The sequence below is a fragment of the Sycon ciliatum genome, chromosome 7 (assembly GCF_964019385.1).
Source record: "Sycon ciliatum chromosome 7, ocSycCili1.1, whole genome shotgun sequence".
Classification (NCBI taxonomy): domain Eukaryota; kingdom Metazoa; phylum Porifera; class Calcarea; order Leucosolenida; family Sycettidae; genus Sycon; species Sycon ciliatum.
The window spans coordinates 16,847,117-16,863,171 of NC_088649.1; the positions used below are offsets into that span (position 1 = coordinate 16,847,117).

At 47.2% G+C, this 16,055-nt stretch overlaps 2 protein-coding genes across 2 annotated transcripts in view; both read left to right on the forward strand.

Moving 5' to 3' along the window:
- Nucleotides 1–1,572: 1,572 nt before the first annotated feature.
- Nucleotides 1,573–16,055, forward strand: part of LOC135821105 (uncharacterized) — a 121,305-nt gene continuing 106,822 nt past the window's right edge. Inside the window, exon 1 of the transcript XR_010554299.1 lies at nt 1,573–3,173. The gene's annotated coding sequence lies outside the window, so the exon portion shown is untranslated. The remainder of the gene's footprint in view (nt 3,174–16,055) is intronic.
- Nucleotides 5,723–16,055, forward strand: part of LOC135821104 (uncharacterized) — a 53,428-nt gene continuing 43,095 nt past the window's right edge. Inside the window, exons 1-3 of the mRNA XM_065334167.1 lie at nt 5,723–6,003; nt 9,264–9,281; nt 9,920–9,982. Coding sequence (XP_065190239.1) covers nt 5,919–6,003; nt 9,264–9,281; nt 9,920–9,982 — 166 coding nt within the window. The 5' untranslated portion in view covers nt 5,723–5,918. The remainder of the gene's footprint in view (nt 6,004–9,263; nt 9,282–9,919; nt 9,983–16,055) is intronic.

Genomic DNA, 16,055 nt, shown 5'->3' on the forward strand with positions numbered 1-16,055 from the left:
TAATAATAATAATAATAATAATAATAATAATAATAATAATAATAATAATAATAATAATACAGCATCCTCATGGGACGGATCCGCTGTGAGCTTGGCTTCACTCTAGTCCGTGACTCCGTCATGATGTTGCGTGGTAGTCGGAGGAAGGTGAATTTCAGCCATCACCCCAGCGATGTCCTGCAGCATGAGTCGCTCATGCCAGTTTGACTCGGCTCGATTTGTCTTTTGTGTCTGTGCATGATGATGTCACAGGTTTGTTTGCCAGTTTTGGTTCTGTTGCCGTTTATCCTCCGTCTTTGCTTTTTTGTTTTGCTGTTTCCTTTCTCTTCTTCCTCTTTGCTCACGTTGATGCCATTTTGTTGTGAGTCCGCATGCTTTGACTCGAACTCGCAAGGTTGATTATTATCTCTTGCACCTTTTACTGGTTTAGGACTTGTGCCCAGTCCTGAAGTTATTGCTCATTGTTTGTGTTTTTGTTTTTAATTGTTTTGCATTTACATTTACATGTATTTAGAACACATGTGCAAGGTTGATTGCTATCCCTTGCACGTATCAGGGCCTGTGCCCTTTCCTGTTTTATTTCATCTCACATAATAGTACATAATAAACCAGTTTATTATTCAAAAAAAAAAAAATAAATAATAATAATAATAATAATAATAATAATACTTAGACAATGATTTAAATTTGGGAAGAATGATTTTATTTGGTCGTCGCTCACTATTCGTCATCTTGAAATGGAAATCAGCAAGGTAATCACGATGATGGAAAACATATCTGTGAAAAGTAGTGTAGGGTACCCTGTAAGAAGGCCTTAGGCCTGTGGGGATTGCCCTATCAAAAATTTGATAATAATAATAATAATAATAATAATAATAATAATAATAATAATAATAATAATAATAATAATAATAAGCAGACATGGATGGATTGAACGGGAGGCTCTTGCCTATCAAGATGTCCAGCCACAAGAGGATGCAGTCATAACGCCGGAGTTGTTCCAACTGGCAGTTGGAAGGATGCCTCACTGGCGTGCTGCTGGGCCTGACAACATCAGACCATTCTGGTTGAAGAAGTTTAGTGCACTGCATCCTGCCTTGCTTCGCATATTCCAGCAGCTGTTGGATTCGGAAGTCGTGCCACCGCCCTGGTTCTCCCTTGGTGCAACCGTACTCCTACCGAAGAAAGGTGATCTGTCGAAACCCCAGAACTGGAGACCTATAACCTGCCTGCCTTCTATGTATAAACTTTTCACATCTGTAGTATCGGAGCTTATGTGGTCTCACATCACCGCTAACAGTCTGCTGGCCCCGGAACAGGTCGGATGTGCACGTGGCCGAGGAGGATGCACAGATCAGTTGTTGATCAACAACATGATTATTGAAGATGCCAAATGCCACCAGCGCTCCCTCAGTATGGCATGGCTAGACTTCCGAAAGGCCTTCGATAGCCTTTCCCAAGAGTGGATCTGGGAAATTGCTACCATCTACAAGTTCGATCCTAGGATCATCCGCACACTCCAAACGCTGTCGGAGCAATGGAGCACACAACTGTGCCTTAACAGCGGTGTCAGCGAGCCAATATCCATCCGACGGGGTATCTTCCAGGGTGATTCTCTGTCTCCCCTGCTGTTCTGCATCGGTCTCAACCCAATCTCAAACGAATTAGCAAGAAGCGGCATAGGATATCGTTGTGGACCCACGCGTGATTCCCTGTTGTCGCATCTATGGTACATGGATGACGTCAAGCTATTTGCCGCTAGCAGTACTGGACTGGACTCCTTGATCAACATTGTGGAGTGCGTTGGTGGGGCGGTTGGCATGCAACTATCTCCCACTAAGTGCTCGAAGATTGTCTGCCCGGCCGCTAAGCCAACCCAGGATGCAGAGCCTTCGTCAACCTTGCTAACAGAGTCGATCATTCATCCTCTGCAAGATGGCGCGGCGTACCTCTACCTTGGCCTGCGGGAATTCCTGGGAATCGAGGCTGGTGAAGTTAAACAATCTGCCATCGCTGAGTTCCGTCGCCGTCTTCGCTTGATCACGGATGCTTCACTATGTGCACCAAACCTCATCAGAGCAATCAACACCTACGTTCTGCCAGTGGTGTCTTATGGCCTTGGCACAGTCGTTCCTTGGACCGCGGATGAGCTCCGCTCGCTGGACAGGACAGTGAGGAAGGCTCTGACTGCTAGCAGGGCCCACCACCCACGTGCCTCAATCCGTCGCCTATATCTACCGCGGAGCGAGGGAGGTCGTGGCCTAGTATGCATCGTAGATCTCCATGACCGTACTTGCATCCGGCTCGCTCAGTACCTGAAGGATCGGGAAGATGTCCCTGCCCTGGCCGCTGTTCTCCAGCACCATGAATCACGTCCCTCTAGAAAATCAATACCAAAGCTGGCAAATACTGTCCTGCAGCGCCTTCGCCTGACGAGCCTGGACACCGCTAACAAAGAGACTGTTAAACAGGCCCTCAATGACAACCGCCGCCGTGAACTTCGAGCGATGCCTCTTCATGGTCGCTATTGGGCGCGTGTTGATGGTATCCTGGACATGCAGCTCTCGTTTTCCTGTTTCAGATCCCAGACAATGCGTCCTGAAACGGAAGGCTTTCTCATTGCTTGCCAGGATCAGGTGATTGCCACGAGAAACAATATGCGCCATATCCACAAGAGGCATGATGTCGTGGACCTCTGTCGTGTATGTGGTGCACCCGGAGAAAATATGGACCACATCATCGCCTGCTGTCCAGCCCTGGCACGGACTGCATACATTGCCCGGCATAACTTTGTGGTCCAGGCCCTGCATCGTGCGCTGTGTAAGCAGCATGGGTTACCCAGCAGTAAGCAGCTGGTGCAGGTCACAAGTTCTGCCAGTTGCAAGCTGATGTGGGAGATTTCCATTCCCACAGATCGAGTAATAAAAGCGAACAGACCAGACCTGGTGCTGGTTCTGGATGATCGGGCACTGCTCTTGGACGTCAGTGTCCCATTGGACCACAGGGTCAATGAGAAGGTGCAGGAGAAGATCAGCAAATACCTGCCCTTGGCAGCAGAGCTGAGGAGGATCTGGAACAAAAAGATAACTATTGTTCCAGTTATCATTGGTGCTCTGGGTGGTGTGTCAGGAACGAGCCGCAGCCACATCTTAAGCCTTGGGCTCCACGCGTCCGTGATCCAGCGGCTGCAGCAATGTGCTATTCTGGGCACCCTGAGAATTGTGCGGTCGGTGACTGGTCATGGATGGGAGAGTGGCATGGTCGGAACGGTCGGTTGACCTTATGTTAGCCTGCCCGTAATGTCTCGTTGTGTCTCAGTCTGTGTGTTTTATGATTGTGGTGCATCATGTGCTGTGTGACGAGCCGAGAGGCGTGAATTTCTGCCATATGCCCCCAGTCATGTATTGTCTTTCTCTGCATATGCCGTTTTATCTCGTCTGAGTTTGTCTTGCTTGGAGTGTCCCATGTGCAGCATGCTTGGTGTTTACTACTTGAGTAGTTCTGTTATACATGACTGTGATTTTATGTGAGTATCGAAGTTGGTATACTTGAATTTTTCTCTCATGAAGTTTATCAAAATTTGGTTCAGGATTTTCTTTTATCTTCATTGATTGGTGCTCCACCCTTGGGTCATATGGATCCCGGTGCTGTGCTTCATGCCTCCTTTCAAGCTTTCTTTTTCTGCTTTGGGAGTGAATAAAGTCGTCATAATAATAATATGTACAGCCTGCAGTTGATGCAGCGGACTATGGCTAGCTGGCTTGCACACGTGCCCCGGCCCCTTTCACAAACTCAGACAATCTTTTCAGGATTGGTCTACAATTTTTTTGTACATTATACAGTAGGTATATACCAGGGAGTAGTAAAATACAGGGAGGTGACACGAGCATGTACGGCCAGTTAATTAAACTGTTTGACGATTGCCTCAGCACCGTTTTCACCCGGCGGGTGAGATTGGGGAAGATCTATATCTATCTGACTATGGGTACCGAAGTGTGTACACACGCGCGCGGATCAGGATTCTCTCGATCAGGGAGTAGTAAAATACCTACCGCCAAAGAGACTCCTACTGCAGCCCGTAGAAACTCAGCGCTGAGAATTTCCAACAATCGTCTTATCTGCCTTCACAAAGTTTGGTAGTCGACCAAACTACCACTACGTCAGGATAGAAGTCCAGCAAGAGTGGTATCACTTTGGGAGATATCCCTGCGTGCCGTAGATTTTTCCTGTGTCGATACAAGCTGTTTACGACGACGTAGCCCGCATTTCAATCCTTGACAAACTTAGGAACATTTCATTCCGAAAAGTGAACTCCCGAATCTCTAGCATACCATAATAATTATTAATATGAAATGCTCATCATCACAAAGAAGGTAGAGAAGTACTGGTTGATCACAACTGAGGAGAAATTAGTGCCGATCGTGTGGTGTCCTACAGTAGTGTAGTAGTACCGGTAGTAGTAGAGATTTTTCGACTTCGAAATCGGTGCACTCGCTTTTCATCTCCAATCGTACACGTATTGTTCTCAAGGAAATCACCTTCGTTCTATGCCGTCGATCGGGACGAATTTCGGAAGGGTGGTACCTTTCCATATGACGATGACACAGATGTATCACAAGAGCAAAACAAATGCTGTTCCATGAGATGGATAGACCTTTTCACGGAATTAGTTCTTCGACAAAATACTCAACTTCGGATTGAGCCGATCATCTTTTTTTGCGAAAGAAAAAAAAACAAGCGCGAGGCACCCATCAAAAATCACGATTATTACGTAGTGGCGTGTCACCTCCCTGTATTACTGTAAATCATGAATATGTAACGAACAAGTAAATCTAACGAGTTAACGAGCAAAGATTTGTCGTTATTTTAAAATTCGTTAGCAAAAGTCGTATGATTTGGGCCTCGCACGATTGAAATCGATCATTTCACATTATGGCATGCAGCGCGTGTTCAACGGATCGTAACTCGGTCAATTCTCAACGGAATTCAACAATGGAAAGATCTAGATGATAGCAGAGACGCTCAGCAGTCGGCTCGAACAACTCCGAAGTCTCTCAGATGAATTTTGACGAAGCGGCAGGATATCGACAAATTTGAATTTTTTACGCTCTTACGCTGGACAAATTTCATTTTCTTTATTCTACTGACATCGAGGTATACTGTGATGGACAACAATGAATGTTCTTGACGAGCATTACTAGTATTATTGCATCTGTCTGAGAAAATCGTTAACTTTTCAAACCGTTAACCTTCGAAAATCAGAAAATCGTTAACGTTGCGGGTCGTTAAAATAATATGATTTACAGTATACTACTCCCTGGTATGTGTGTAAATAAACAGACAGTTTTGTTTATCTTCCGACTTGGTACAATCAAGAGTACATAACCCCCCCCCCCCCCCGGGGTTATGTACTCTTGGTACAATCAAGAGTAGATAAAACGTATTAATTTCGCCGTCAAATTATTAATTCTCAAAAAGTAATTCCGAAATGGAGCAGTCCCCTCTAAAATCCCCGAGCTCGAGATAGTTGCAAGCTCTGGCGCAAGGTGCAAGGTGCACAGATTTTCACGAATTCGTTCAAAATTTAGGTTACATTTCTCTGGATCTCAAAAACTACAGAGAAGTACAGAGGGCACTGAATGAACTTTGAACTCAAATGGTCAGGGATCTAGCCTCTAGGGAAGCAACATGTACCTCTACTACTTCCTGTGGCTGTGTTCCAACCTCTCTCTCCTCTTCGACTCCATCGGCATCGACATAGTTGAGAAAAATAGAGCTCGTAGTTTTGTACTTGTTGCTGGCGAATGCTGTTGACGACTTGTGCTTTCTTTCTCGTGGCTTGTAAAGTTTTCGGAGTTTCCGGTGCGTTGTAATCTTGTTCGCAGCTGGAAAGCCGGTACGGAGGCTGCTAGAAAAGAATGGATTTGCTTCCGAAAGTCTCCTCAACCACTCTTGTCTTGCTGGTAGCAGTCATGGCCGCGAGCATACTGGAAACCAACGGAGGTGAGTCGAGTGCTGTCTGTTGTGTTTCGCACTTGCCTCTTCGCTGGTGTGTTTTGCTATTCTCTCTCTGCCTCAATCAATACCAGTCTGGTCGCTCGGCGGTAGAGGCTCCTCGAAAGAAACTCACACATCCCCGATTTCCTCTCGCATGTTTTGGCTATGCATTTGCGCCCCGTCATACAAGTACCTGCTCGTATGTACCTGGGTGACAGCATGACGAGTGTGATGTGGTCTTTTTAGACCCTGCTTCGGATTTCAGGCGTTGGGCTCTTCCTCGGCCTGTCCCCGATATCATTACCCATCTTCATCGCCTACGACTGTGTACTACAACTGACTGTGTGAAACCGGCGGAAGGACTTGGGTTTCACCCCTCTGCCACGTTTACGGGCTGCGCCTACATTCTTGTGGGTGCAGCACCTTTCACCCGTCACTGCGCGTGAGAATTTTGTCGGGAGCGCGTTTCCTGCTCACACCTCGATGCCCTCGGGACCGTAGTACAATCTAGTAGCAAAGCGACTCGCGGAGGTTTGGAACTAAATCATCCAGATCGGTGTTGTGGGATGGTCATTCAATATTTTCTTTTCCATTTCGGAGTAGTCTACTAATCGACGAGAAGGAACAACGTAGCCGGAAGGATCAGTCGTAATTCCCTGGTCAGCCCCGGTTAGTATAATACATTAATAGTTCCCTGTTGCGTGTTATCTATGGCTGGCGACCTCTGCTCTCCCGATGTGTGGCCTACAGAAATCGCTGCATGCTGTGCCATTCGGCTGAAATCATTGACTAGAGCTTCCAGGTTCCGCGCGTATTGTTCCTGTGTAGCGAATTTAATAATTACCTTCAGAGCCGCTAACCTCAACTGAACAGTCACGTTTGTCCTAGTCTCAGTACCATTGTCTTTCATTAATATTTTCGAGCTGGGTGTGTGAAGAACAGAGTAACAAAAATAGGAAATAGAAAAAAGATTTCCAGCAATGTTTCTGCACAGTCCTGAAGTAAATACAGTGCTCAAGCGATGCTGTCCATAACGTTATTTGAATGATGCTACCGGTATGACACAGCAAGCTGCTTATCCAGCTCCAACGGAAATGCTTTCGCCACCGTCAGGATGGGCAAGCCATACGAGCAGCTATAAGCAGCTACAGTCGACTCCACGTATAACAAACTCTCATATAGTGAATTTCGTGATAATTATAGCGAACCATTGCCCATGTCCCTGTTTGAGCCCATACAAAGTTGACCGTTTGTAGCGAGCAGTTTTCGTCAGTTAAACAAACCATATCTTGTACTTGTAGGGCCCGCATGCAAACCAAATGCAGTAATACAGTCATGGGGCATATGCCAGTCGTGACGTGCGGCTTGTATAGTGTGAGTGCATTTCTGTTACAGTCAGATCTTGCTTATCCGGTCCTCTTTTATTCGGATCCCTCGCCATCCGGAAGAAAATCGCTGGTTACCGATTTACAGCATACACCATGCTTACATACAGTATGTGTGTTCGATTATCCGGTTCCCTCGCCTTTCCGGGTGTTTTCGTGGAAAACGGATGTGTGCGGTTATGCAAAGTCTGACTGTATAAAGAACTTTGACTATGGAGGACTAAATAAAATAATTCTTCTGCACAATGGTGCTCGTTATATCAGGCGCCGACCGTATATGAGTGCTGTGGCTGAGTTTGTTGCTACCTCCTCCCAACACATACAGTGGATTCACATCTCTGTCACATGACCATAGAGGGCAACCGTGTTGGTTCCAACTCCACTCAACTCCTGCATCTATGGGTCAAGTTGTTGTTGTTGTTGTTGTTGTTGTTGTTGTTGTTGTTGTTGTTGTTGTTGTTGTTGTTGTTGTTGTTGTTGTTGTTGTTGTTGTTGTTGTTGTTGTTGTTGTTGTTGTTGTTGTTGTTGTTGTTGTTGTTGTTGTTGTTGTTGTTGTTGTTGTTGTTGTTGTTGTTGTTGTTGTTGTTGTTGTTGTTGTTGTTGTTGTTGTTGTTGTTGTTGTTGTTGTTGTTGTTGTTGTTGTCATCGTCGTCGTCGTTGTTGTTGAGATTTTGTTTTGTATTGCACAGCAAACGGGCAATGATGCAAGTGATGTCAGCCATGTTGTTTCCACTGTCCACATGACATGATCACTTTCTACATAAATTTAGTCACATGACCATGATGTGAAATACAGTCAGACCTCGATTATTTGGTCCTCTTTTATCCGGATCCCTCGCCATCCGGAAGAAAACCGTTGGTTACCGATTTACAGCATATGCCATGCATACATACAGTATGTGTGTTCGATTATCCGGTTCCCTTACCTGTCCGGATATTTTGTGGAAAAGGGATGTGTGCAGTTTTAAGCGAGGTCTGACGGTAACTCTATTCTATTATGATCTGAGTTACTTCTTCCCCACCTCCACTTCCATCCAATAATGCCTCCGCAGCATCTGACGTTTCTGTGGGCCATCATTCTGACCGACAACAACAGTTACAATAACTTTATCTCCATTTCAAATGCATAAAACATGTTTCTTTGGAGACGAAAACGCTACAACACGAAGAAGTAGGACACACTTTCAAAATGATGTTGAAAAAGCTGAAATTTGTCCTCTTTTTAATGAAATTATCTCATTGCGACAATTTGTTCGAGAAAAGTCCAGTCTGACAGCATCTAGACGTCTGTTTGTAGTTGAATACAGACACAGTGAAATCTGTCTAAGGCGACCACTCAAGGGACGAGAAAAGTGATCGCCTTGGCCAGGTGGTCTTCTTATCCAAATTCAGTAGGTCACGTGATCATATCCAGATGTGATTTATCATTTAGATCAGCGTATCACACTGCACACACCTATGCTGCTCTTCCACGACTCATGTACCTAGGGTCCTCATACGAGTCAAGTTTGTGTCGCGCATGGACCATGTACATGTACATCTACACTTCCAGCGCTGATGACTGATGTGTAGATCTGCCATGCATGGTGCACAGCGCAATGCATACATTTACATTATACTAGCAGGGTGCAACGCGGTCGCGGGTGGGTGGTCGTCAGTCGCGTTGAGCGAGTGGTCGCCTTATCCGAGCTGTTTCGAATGTCTTTGTGTCCGTGACAAGGAAAAGTAGTCACCATGGTCGAATAGTCGCCATTGCAGGTTTTACTGTGCATGGTTGTGTCTAGCAGGTAGGATGAGCAATTGTGACCGGATTTTGCTGTGTGTCTCGTTTCTCTTGTGCTGTATGTATGGACTGACGTGGATGGCCGAACACAACGCTAGATCCTCAAGCTGCGGCAGGTGAGTTTGACCAGTTTCTCACACCTTTTAGCAGCACGCATAGCCGCTAAGTCCGTTCAATTTTGCCCACGAATCGATGTTGAAGACATTCATGAATCGCCCCAGGCTATTCACATCACCCCATATGAGTCGGGTGAATGGATTCGGAACCCATTCCAGGGCTCATGACATGAAATCGAACGACGAGATTCCATTCATGAATCGATTCATAGCAGTAAACAAACGCACCAACTGTGCGTATAGCTCATTGCGATAGAGATTCTCTATCGCAATGAGCTATACACAAGGGGCCATCACAACCGGGTCTCTATCACCAGGGGGTCTGCTTATCCACGGTCATTTGACTGGCCATAGCATCCATTTGTGCTTATGGCGGTGGTCTGCTGGAACAGGTGGTCGCCTTGGCAAGTCTTACTATAATGTGATTATGCCTTCGATCGTGAGAGGTACCGAATTTCATCGAATTTAAGTCGCACCTTTTTACACTAAAATGAATTACTTCTGAAGTGAATATGTCGAAACAATATGATAGTGAATATGACATGGACCTGGAAATGGGTGTGCGACTTACAATCGGGGAAATACGATATGCACAACAGACACATGTTTTCACTCCATCTTGGTGTTTTCTTGTCCAGAGAACAGCTGTGATCCGATGTGTACAGGGGGACTGACGTGTGTGAACAGAACCACATGCCAATGTAAGACAGCGTATTGTTACTATTATACTTGTTTAAACATCATGTGTGTATTTATTTTATGTGTGTGTGTGTGTGCACGTGTGCATGTGCATGTGTGTATGCGTAAGTGTGTGTGTGTGTGTGTATGCGTGAGCGTAGACGCGTGTGTGTGTGTGTGTGTGTGTGTGTGTGTGTGTGCGTGTGTGCATGCGTGCGTGCGTGTGTCTGTGTGTGTGTGAGTGTGTGTGTGTGCATGCGTGCATGTGTGTGTGTGTGTTTGTTTGTTTTCAAAAATATAAGTCCTTGCGTGGCAGGGTGACTGGAGTTAGCAATCCACCAGGGCACATGTACCTGCGATGGGGTTTTCCCTTATCCAACACATGTATATGATGCATTCTGATACCCCGCAAGCCGGTATGCGACTGTTCGGTGCAGATGCATTACGGTTGTGGAATTGTCCCCCGCTCCCCGCCACACAACTACCCTCTGACTCATCCAAGCGGATTACAGAATAACACAGTTACTTGGAGTTGAACAATATCTCTTAGAATCAATAATCAACTGGTGGGCGAGAGAACGGGGGAGAAAGACAACGAAATAATAAACAACCACCAGTTATAAACAGAGAAAGGGCGAACACATCGAAACTACCTATGAGCGACCAGTACGTACGATACATGTGACCAGAACCAAGACAACAACATCGTGGACGAATCACACCACTCCCTCGCACCCGAACCAGACTCGCACAGCGCATGCTCCACATAATCCACGCATGCGCAACAACTAGTAGACAAACGCACTCACACAGGCAGAAGCAGATCCACACACTCTGACAACGCATACCGTATTTTTCCGGTTGTAAGTCGACCTTTTGCGACTAGAAATAGAAGGAGAAAGGTTGGGGGTCGACTTACAACCGCGATTCGACTTATAACCGGGAACTATCGGAATCTTACACAAAATGATCTGCCCTGCATGCATGAGTGCACCATGTGTACACATGTTTGCCAGTTTATTGGCCTTTTTCAAGGATTAGGACGTTATACCCTCCAATAAGGAATGTTTACATGATTTGTTGATGTGTTAGTAGCTGGGAGTGGTTGGTAGTGCTTCGTTGGGTGAAAACTTTAAAACGCAGAAACGAGACCTCGGATACGGGGGTCGATCTATAACCGGGGTCAACTTACAACCGGTAAAATAAGGTACACCACATATACCACGTCACACGCATCACACCCATATGCTGCACACCACACATCACTCCCGTACAGACAGCAGACCATATTTGACACCGGACAGGACAAGACAGCGAGACCAGAAACAACAACGGGTGTAAATAATAAGCGTATCGAATTTCGCAACATTACAGTGAAACCTGTCTAAGGTGACGACTCAAGGTACCTTCAAACGTGGTCCCCGTGTACAGGTGGTCTTCCTTTCCAGGGTCATTGGACTGGAAATAACCTCCACTGATCCTGGTTGTTGTGGTCTCCTTGGACAGGTGGTCGCCTTATCAGAGTGGTCGCCTTGACAGGTTTCGCTATACTTCCGTCACGTCCCTGGATATGACAACTGCTGCCTGATAGTCCTGTGACAGCAAGATCTACCTAGTGAGCAGCTCTGTCCTGAGCTGTCACGCCCTTTTAGTACAGCGTGGTTTGGCCAATGTCTGGTCCCACGTGCTTAGCATGTAGGTTGAGCGACACGCGCTTTCCCCCGTAGGTGACATGCCTTCTTGCCGGTTTTGCGACAGAATTTGTTAGGATTTCACCTCGCCAGCCCACAAAAATCCGGAGACCATTAACTTTAACCCTTTGAGGACGAAGGACGAATATATCCGTTTTTCAAGGTATAGCTGGATTCCTAAAGACGAGTATACACAAGAGAGAGATTGGAAGCTTTGTCACAACTCTGAGTTTAACGTATTACTACGATCAACAAGGCTCTGTCCTACATGGGCATTGAGCACTCTTCGGACAGTGAAGCACACCACTTGACTACGTAAAGACGAGTATATCCGTTTTTGAGAAAATTGCAATATCGATATATTTTAGGTGCTTGAAGTGGCTCATATGTTGCTCAGACGAATACGATCTGATTCTTCGTCAAGGTGAGACATGTCGCAGTCGATCCGCGTCGGTCCCATGGAGAACCGGCCACATTTGAGTATACTCAGAGAATGCGCCGATCGAGAAACTACCACCGTTGAACACCCTTCAACACTCTCTTGAGAAGCCAGGTCTCGATCAGGGGATCCTCTAGACCCTGTTCAATGTGTGCATTCCGTACAGCTTGCAAATAAACAGATATCGTGCAAGGGCGGACAGAGCGAGCAAGAAGGCGCAAAAGCAGCTGAGGGTAAGATCAGAAGCTGGGTAAGGTTGCAGATTGCAAAGGGAGCAGAAACTGACAAAACGACGCTCACTGGCAGAGTAGGTGCGTCTGGTATTAGCAGCAATTGCACAGGCAGCGTACTTAGTAACTTCGCTCACAAGACTGCTGGAATACGAGCACGGTCTGGACTCGGCCGCGCTAACGGAGCATGACGTCGAAATTCCTGCATAAGAAAACGAGAAAGGCAATCTGCAATGACATTCTTGGAGCCAGCAATGTGCACAGCGCTAACATGAAAGTTGAACTCATAGCAAACGAAGAACAGTACGCGTAGCAACTTCATCACAGCTGGGGCTTTGCACGTGCCCGAACGGATGCAGTCCACTACCGCCGAGTTGTCGCAGTGTACCCGAATCCAGAGCTTAGCCCATTCGTCGCCCCATGTGGCGCAGGCTGCTACGAGGGCAAACAGCTCCTTCCACTCGATAGACTGCAGCATCTGGGCACTGTTCCATGAACCTTGAATCCACTTCCCGTTTTTGTAAGCACCCCAGCCGTGAGTGCCACTTGCATCTGTGTATAGCTGGAGATCTGGTGATGGGGTCCAGTTAGGGTGCAAGAAGAAGGACTTCCCGTTCCACTCACTTAGTAACCTCATCCACCATAGCAGGTCATCCACGCATTCTTGGGTCAAAGTTATTGAGTAGTGTGGTTGCTGAAACCGTGAGCAGACGGACCACTGACGACGCATGAAGGTACGGCCTGGAGTGATGACACGGGCAGCAAACGAGAGCTTACCCAATAGGGACTCGAGTTGGCATTGGGATATCTTCCGGCTGTTGATCGTGCTGGCCAATAGCGATCGGAGGTCGGTGAGCTTGTCCATGGGGAGCCTGGCCTCGAGCGGCTCGCAGTCCAGAATAATGCCGAGGAACGTCAGTGATCTCGCGGGACCTTCCACCTTTGCTGGCGCTAGCAGCACGCTCAAATACATGAAGGCTCGCAGCAGGATTGCTAGTTGACGCTGGGCGACAGTATGGCCAGTTGTGACGTTTAGGAAGTCGTCCAAGTAGTGGAATAGGTCGGCAATGGAGAAATGATTCTGGATAATCCACTCTATGGCCGAGGCAACGGAATCGAAAATGGCTGGGCTGGAGCGAAGCCCAAACGGTAGCACCCGCTCGTAATAGTAGCTGCCTTGCCAGAATATGCCGAGTAGTGAGTGGTCTTCAGCACGAACTGGGATTTGCCGGAATGCACTTTTGATGTCCAGCTTTGCGAGGTACACCGGCTGAGATGAGGACATAATAGACCCGATTGCATCGTCAATACTGATGTAGTGCAGGGAAAACTGGTCAGCTGGAACTCCGTCGTTCACACTATTACCGGCGGGGCTAGAAAGATGGTGAATCATACGAAGCTTGCCGTTCTTCTTCGATACTGCGCCAACACCAGAACAGCGCATGAAGGTGAACGGGGCTGCACTTAAAGGACCGGCAGTTTCGCCACGCTGGCAAGAAGCATAAAGCTGGTCAGAAATAAAGGAGGCACAAGCAGCAGAAGATGGCAGATTAGCAGACTGGACAGAAATGTCGCGTGAAGCAGTGAAACCTATGCTAAAGCCGTAGCCCGTTTAGCACATAGGAAGCAAATTCTTTATCGGGGTGATGACGCAATAGAAGCTCAAAACGAGAGACATGCAAAGGGGTATGTACAGAGGAATTATTAATGTGAGGGGGAACAAAATTATGTACACATGCAACAGTTATTGGTTGCTCAGGCTGGGATTGCAATCCCGAACTACTGGGCCGGTCGCTGACCTTTGGCGGAACACTTGCTGCGGGGGTGGTCCTTGCCACAGCGGTTGCAGATGTGGGAGAACCGGCAATTTGACCAGCTACACTTGCCAAGGTTGAAGTTTCGGCAGATGACGGCACCTGCGTTGTTGCGGGTGAGCAATGAGGATGATGTTGTTTGAGCTTGGTATGTGCGAGATTTATGAGTGTCAGTTGTCATATTGTCAAGGAGGGAGTGTGCGAGATTTACGAGTGTGATTTTGAGTGTGATTGGACAGGACACTGCGCTGAAATAGAATGAGTGTTGTTGGGATAACATCATTTACGAGTGTGTTGTTACAATACAGTGTTTGTTGTGCGTGTTTGTCGGATACGCCGATATAATCAGTTGCATAGATAATACTTACGTTGTTGCTTGCATTCTCGCTCTCCACAGCAACTCCATTGCGTGCTGCGTTCTATGTATTCCTATTCTGTACACTGACTCTCTCTGACAGGGTTTGCTGTCACCCTGTCTCTGGGCGCAAGCACCCTCTGACAGACCAAACTGATTTGCTTCATCTCCACAATATTTATCTCCTTTCGATTTGAATTTCTGTTTGTTCTGCACTCTGATTTTTCCTTGTTGCACCTGCGCTTTTGTGCGCGGAACTTTGCTGTCGCCATCGCGTCGCCATTATTTATATCCATGGTTACGTGGTGGTATGACTCATCGATGCATCATGCGCGCATGATCATTCTTCTTTTCTACTCGTACACTTCGATATGCATGCACGCACACTGATGTACACGTAGACTACACGTAAGCCAATGCACGCACGCGAGCACGTTTTGCTGATGACAACGATTTGGCGATCGTTGTTGTTTGTTTTTCTGGTTGATTTGAGAGTATGGTTGAAACCAATAAGTAAATACAGTCTTCTAGTTGTCTCCACGAAAAGGCCAGGAAATCGCGCTACAACAGGGGTCTGAAGACCGCGTAGTTTTTAGTTGTGGTCGATAATTTCACATGGTCCTTCGAGCCGGATCGTGGAGCTTGAGATCGAGAGTCGATTAGTGTTTTAAAAATTGAGAAATTTGGTCAGTCATGGAGGAGAAGGAGGAGTCCAGAGAGACGAGTGAGACCACTAGCTCTGGGACAAAACAACCAGCAGTAGAAGCGTCGGCAAAGACGCAGGATCAGCTTGTTTTGCGCAAGAAGCGCAGGGTGCGTGGGGGCCATCGGGGATCGTGCACGAGATGCATGGGCGAGTTCCAGCACGTTGTGGACGAAGCTCGATATCTGAATGTGTTGGCCGACGATGTCCGTGCATCTGTGCGTCATGCACGCAATTTGCTGGCGTACAAGAGGGAGCTGCTGGCCGCTCTAGACGCAGAGGTCTTGGATTTAGTGTGTGACGTCAGTGATGGAGACGTTGAGGAGGAAGTCATGGAGGCGGATGACTGGACACTGAAGCTGCAGACGTTCTGCAGCACACTGGACCGTATATTGGATTTCCCAGCAGAGGAAAAAGCACGTACCCGTGATGAGCGACGCGCCAGTACACTGAGCACACTGGGAGAGAGTTCAGAGAGTACTGCAGACTCGGGAAAAGCAGTCAACCCGATCACTGAGGATGCCGTGAGTGATAATACTAGTACTGAGAAGCTTGCTGCCCTTACAGAAGAGAGTGTTGTGGCGTCGTCAGCGTCCAACTCACAGTTGAGTACGCTGTCGTCAGTGTCGGCCAGTGGCAGCTCTGCCAGAGTGAAGCTGCCTAAACTAGAGCTCGGCAAGTTTGGTGGCAACGCTATGGAGTGGCAGCATTTCTTTGATGTGTTCAAGTCGCTGATCCACTCCAATAGCGGCTTGACAGACACGGATAAGTTCACATACCTACGTAGCAGTGTTTACGGAGCAGCAGCAGCAGTGATCAGTGGTTTGAGCCTCACAGAGGCGAACTACGCAGCGGCAGTCAAGT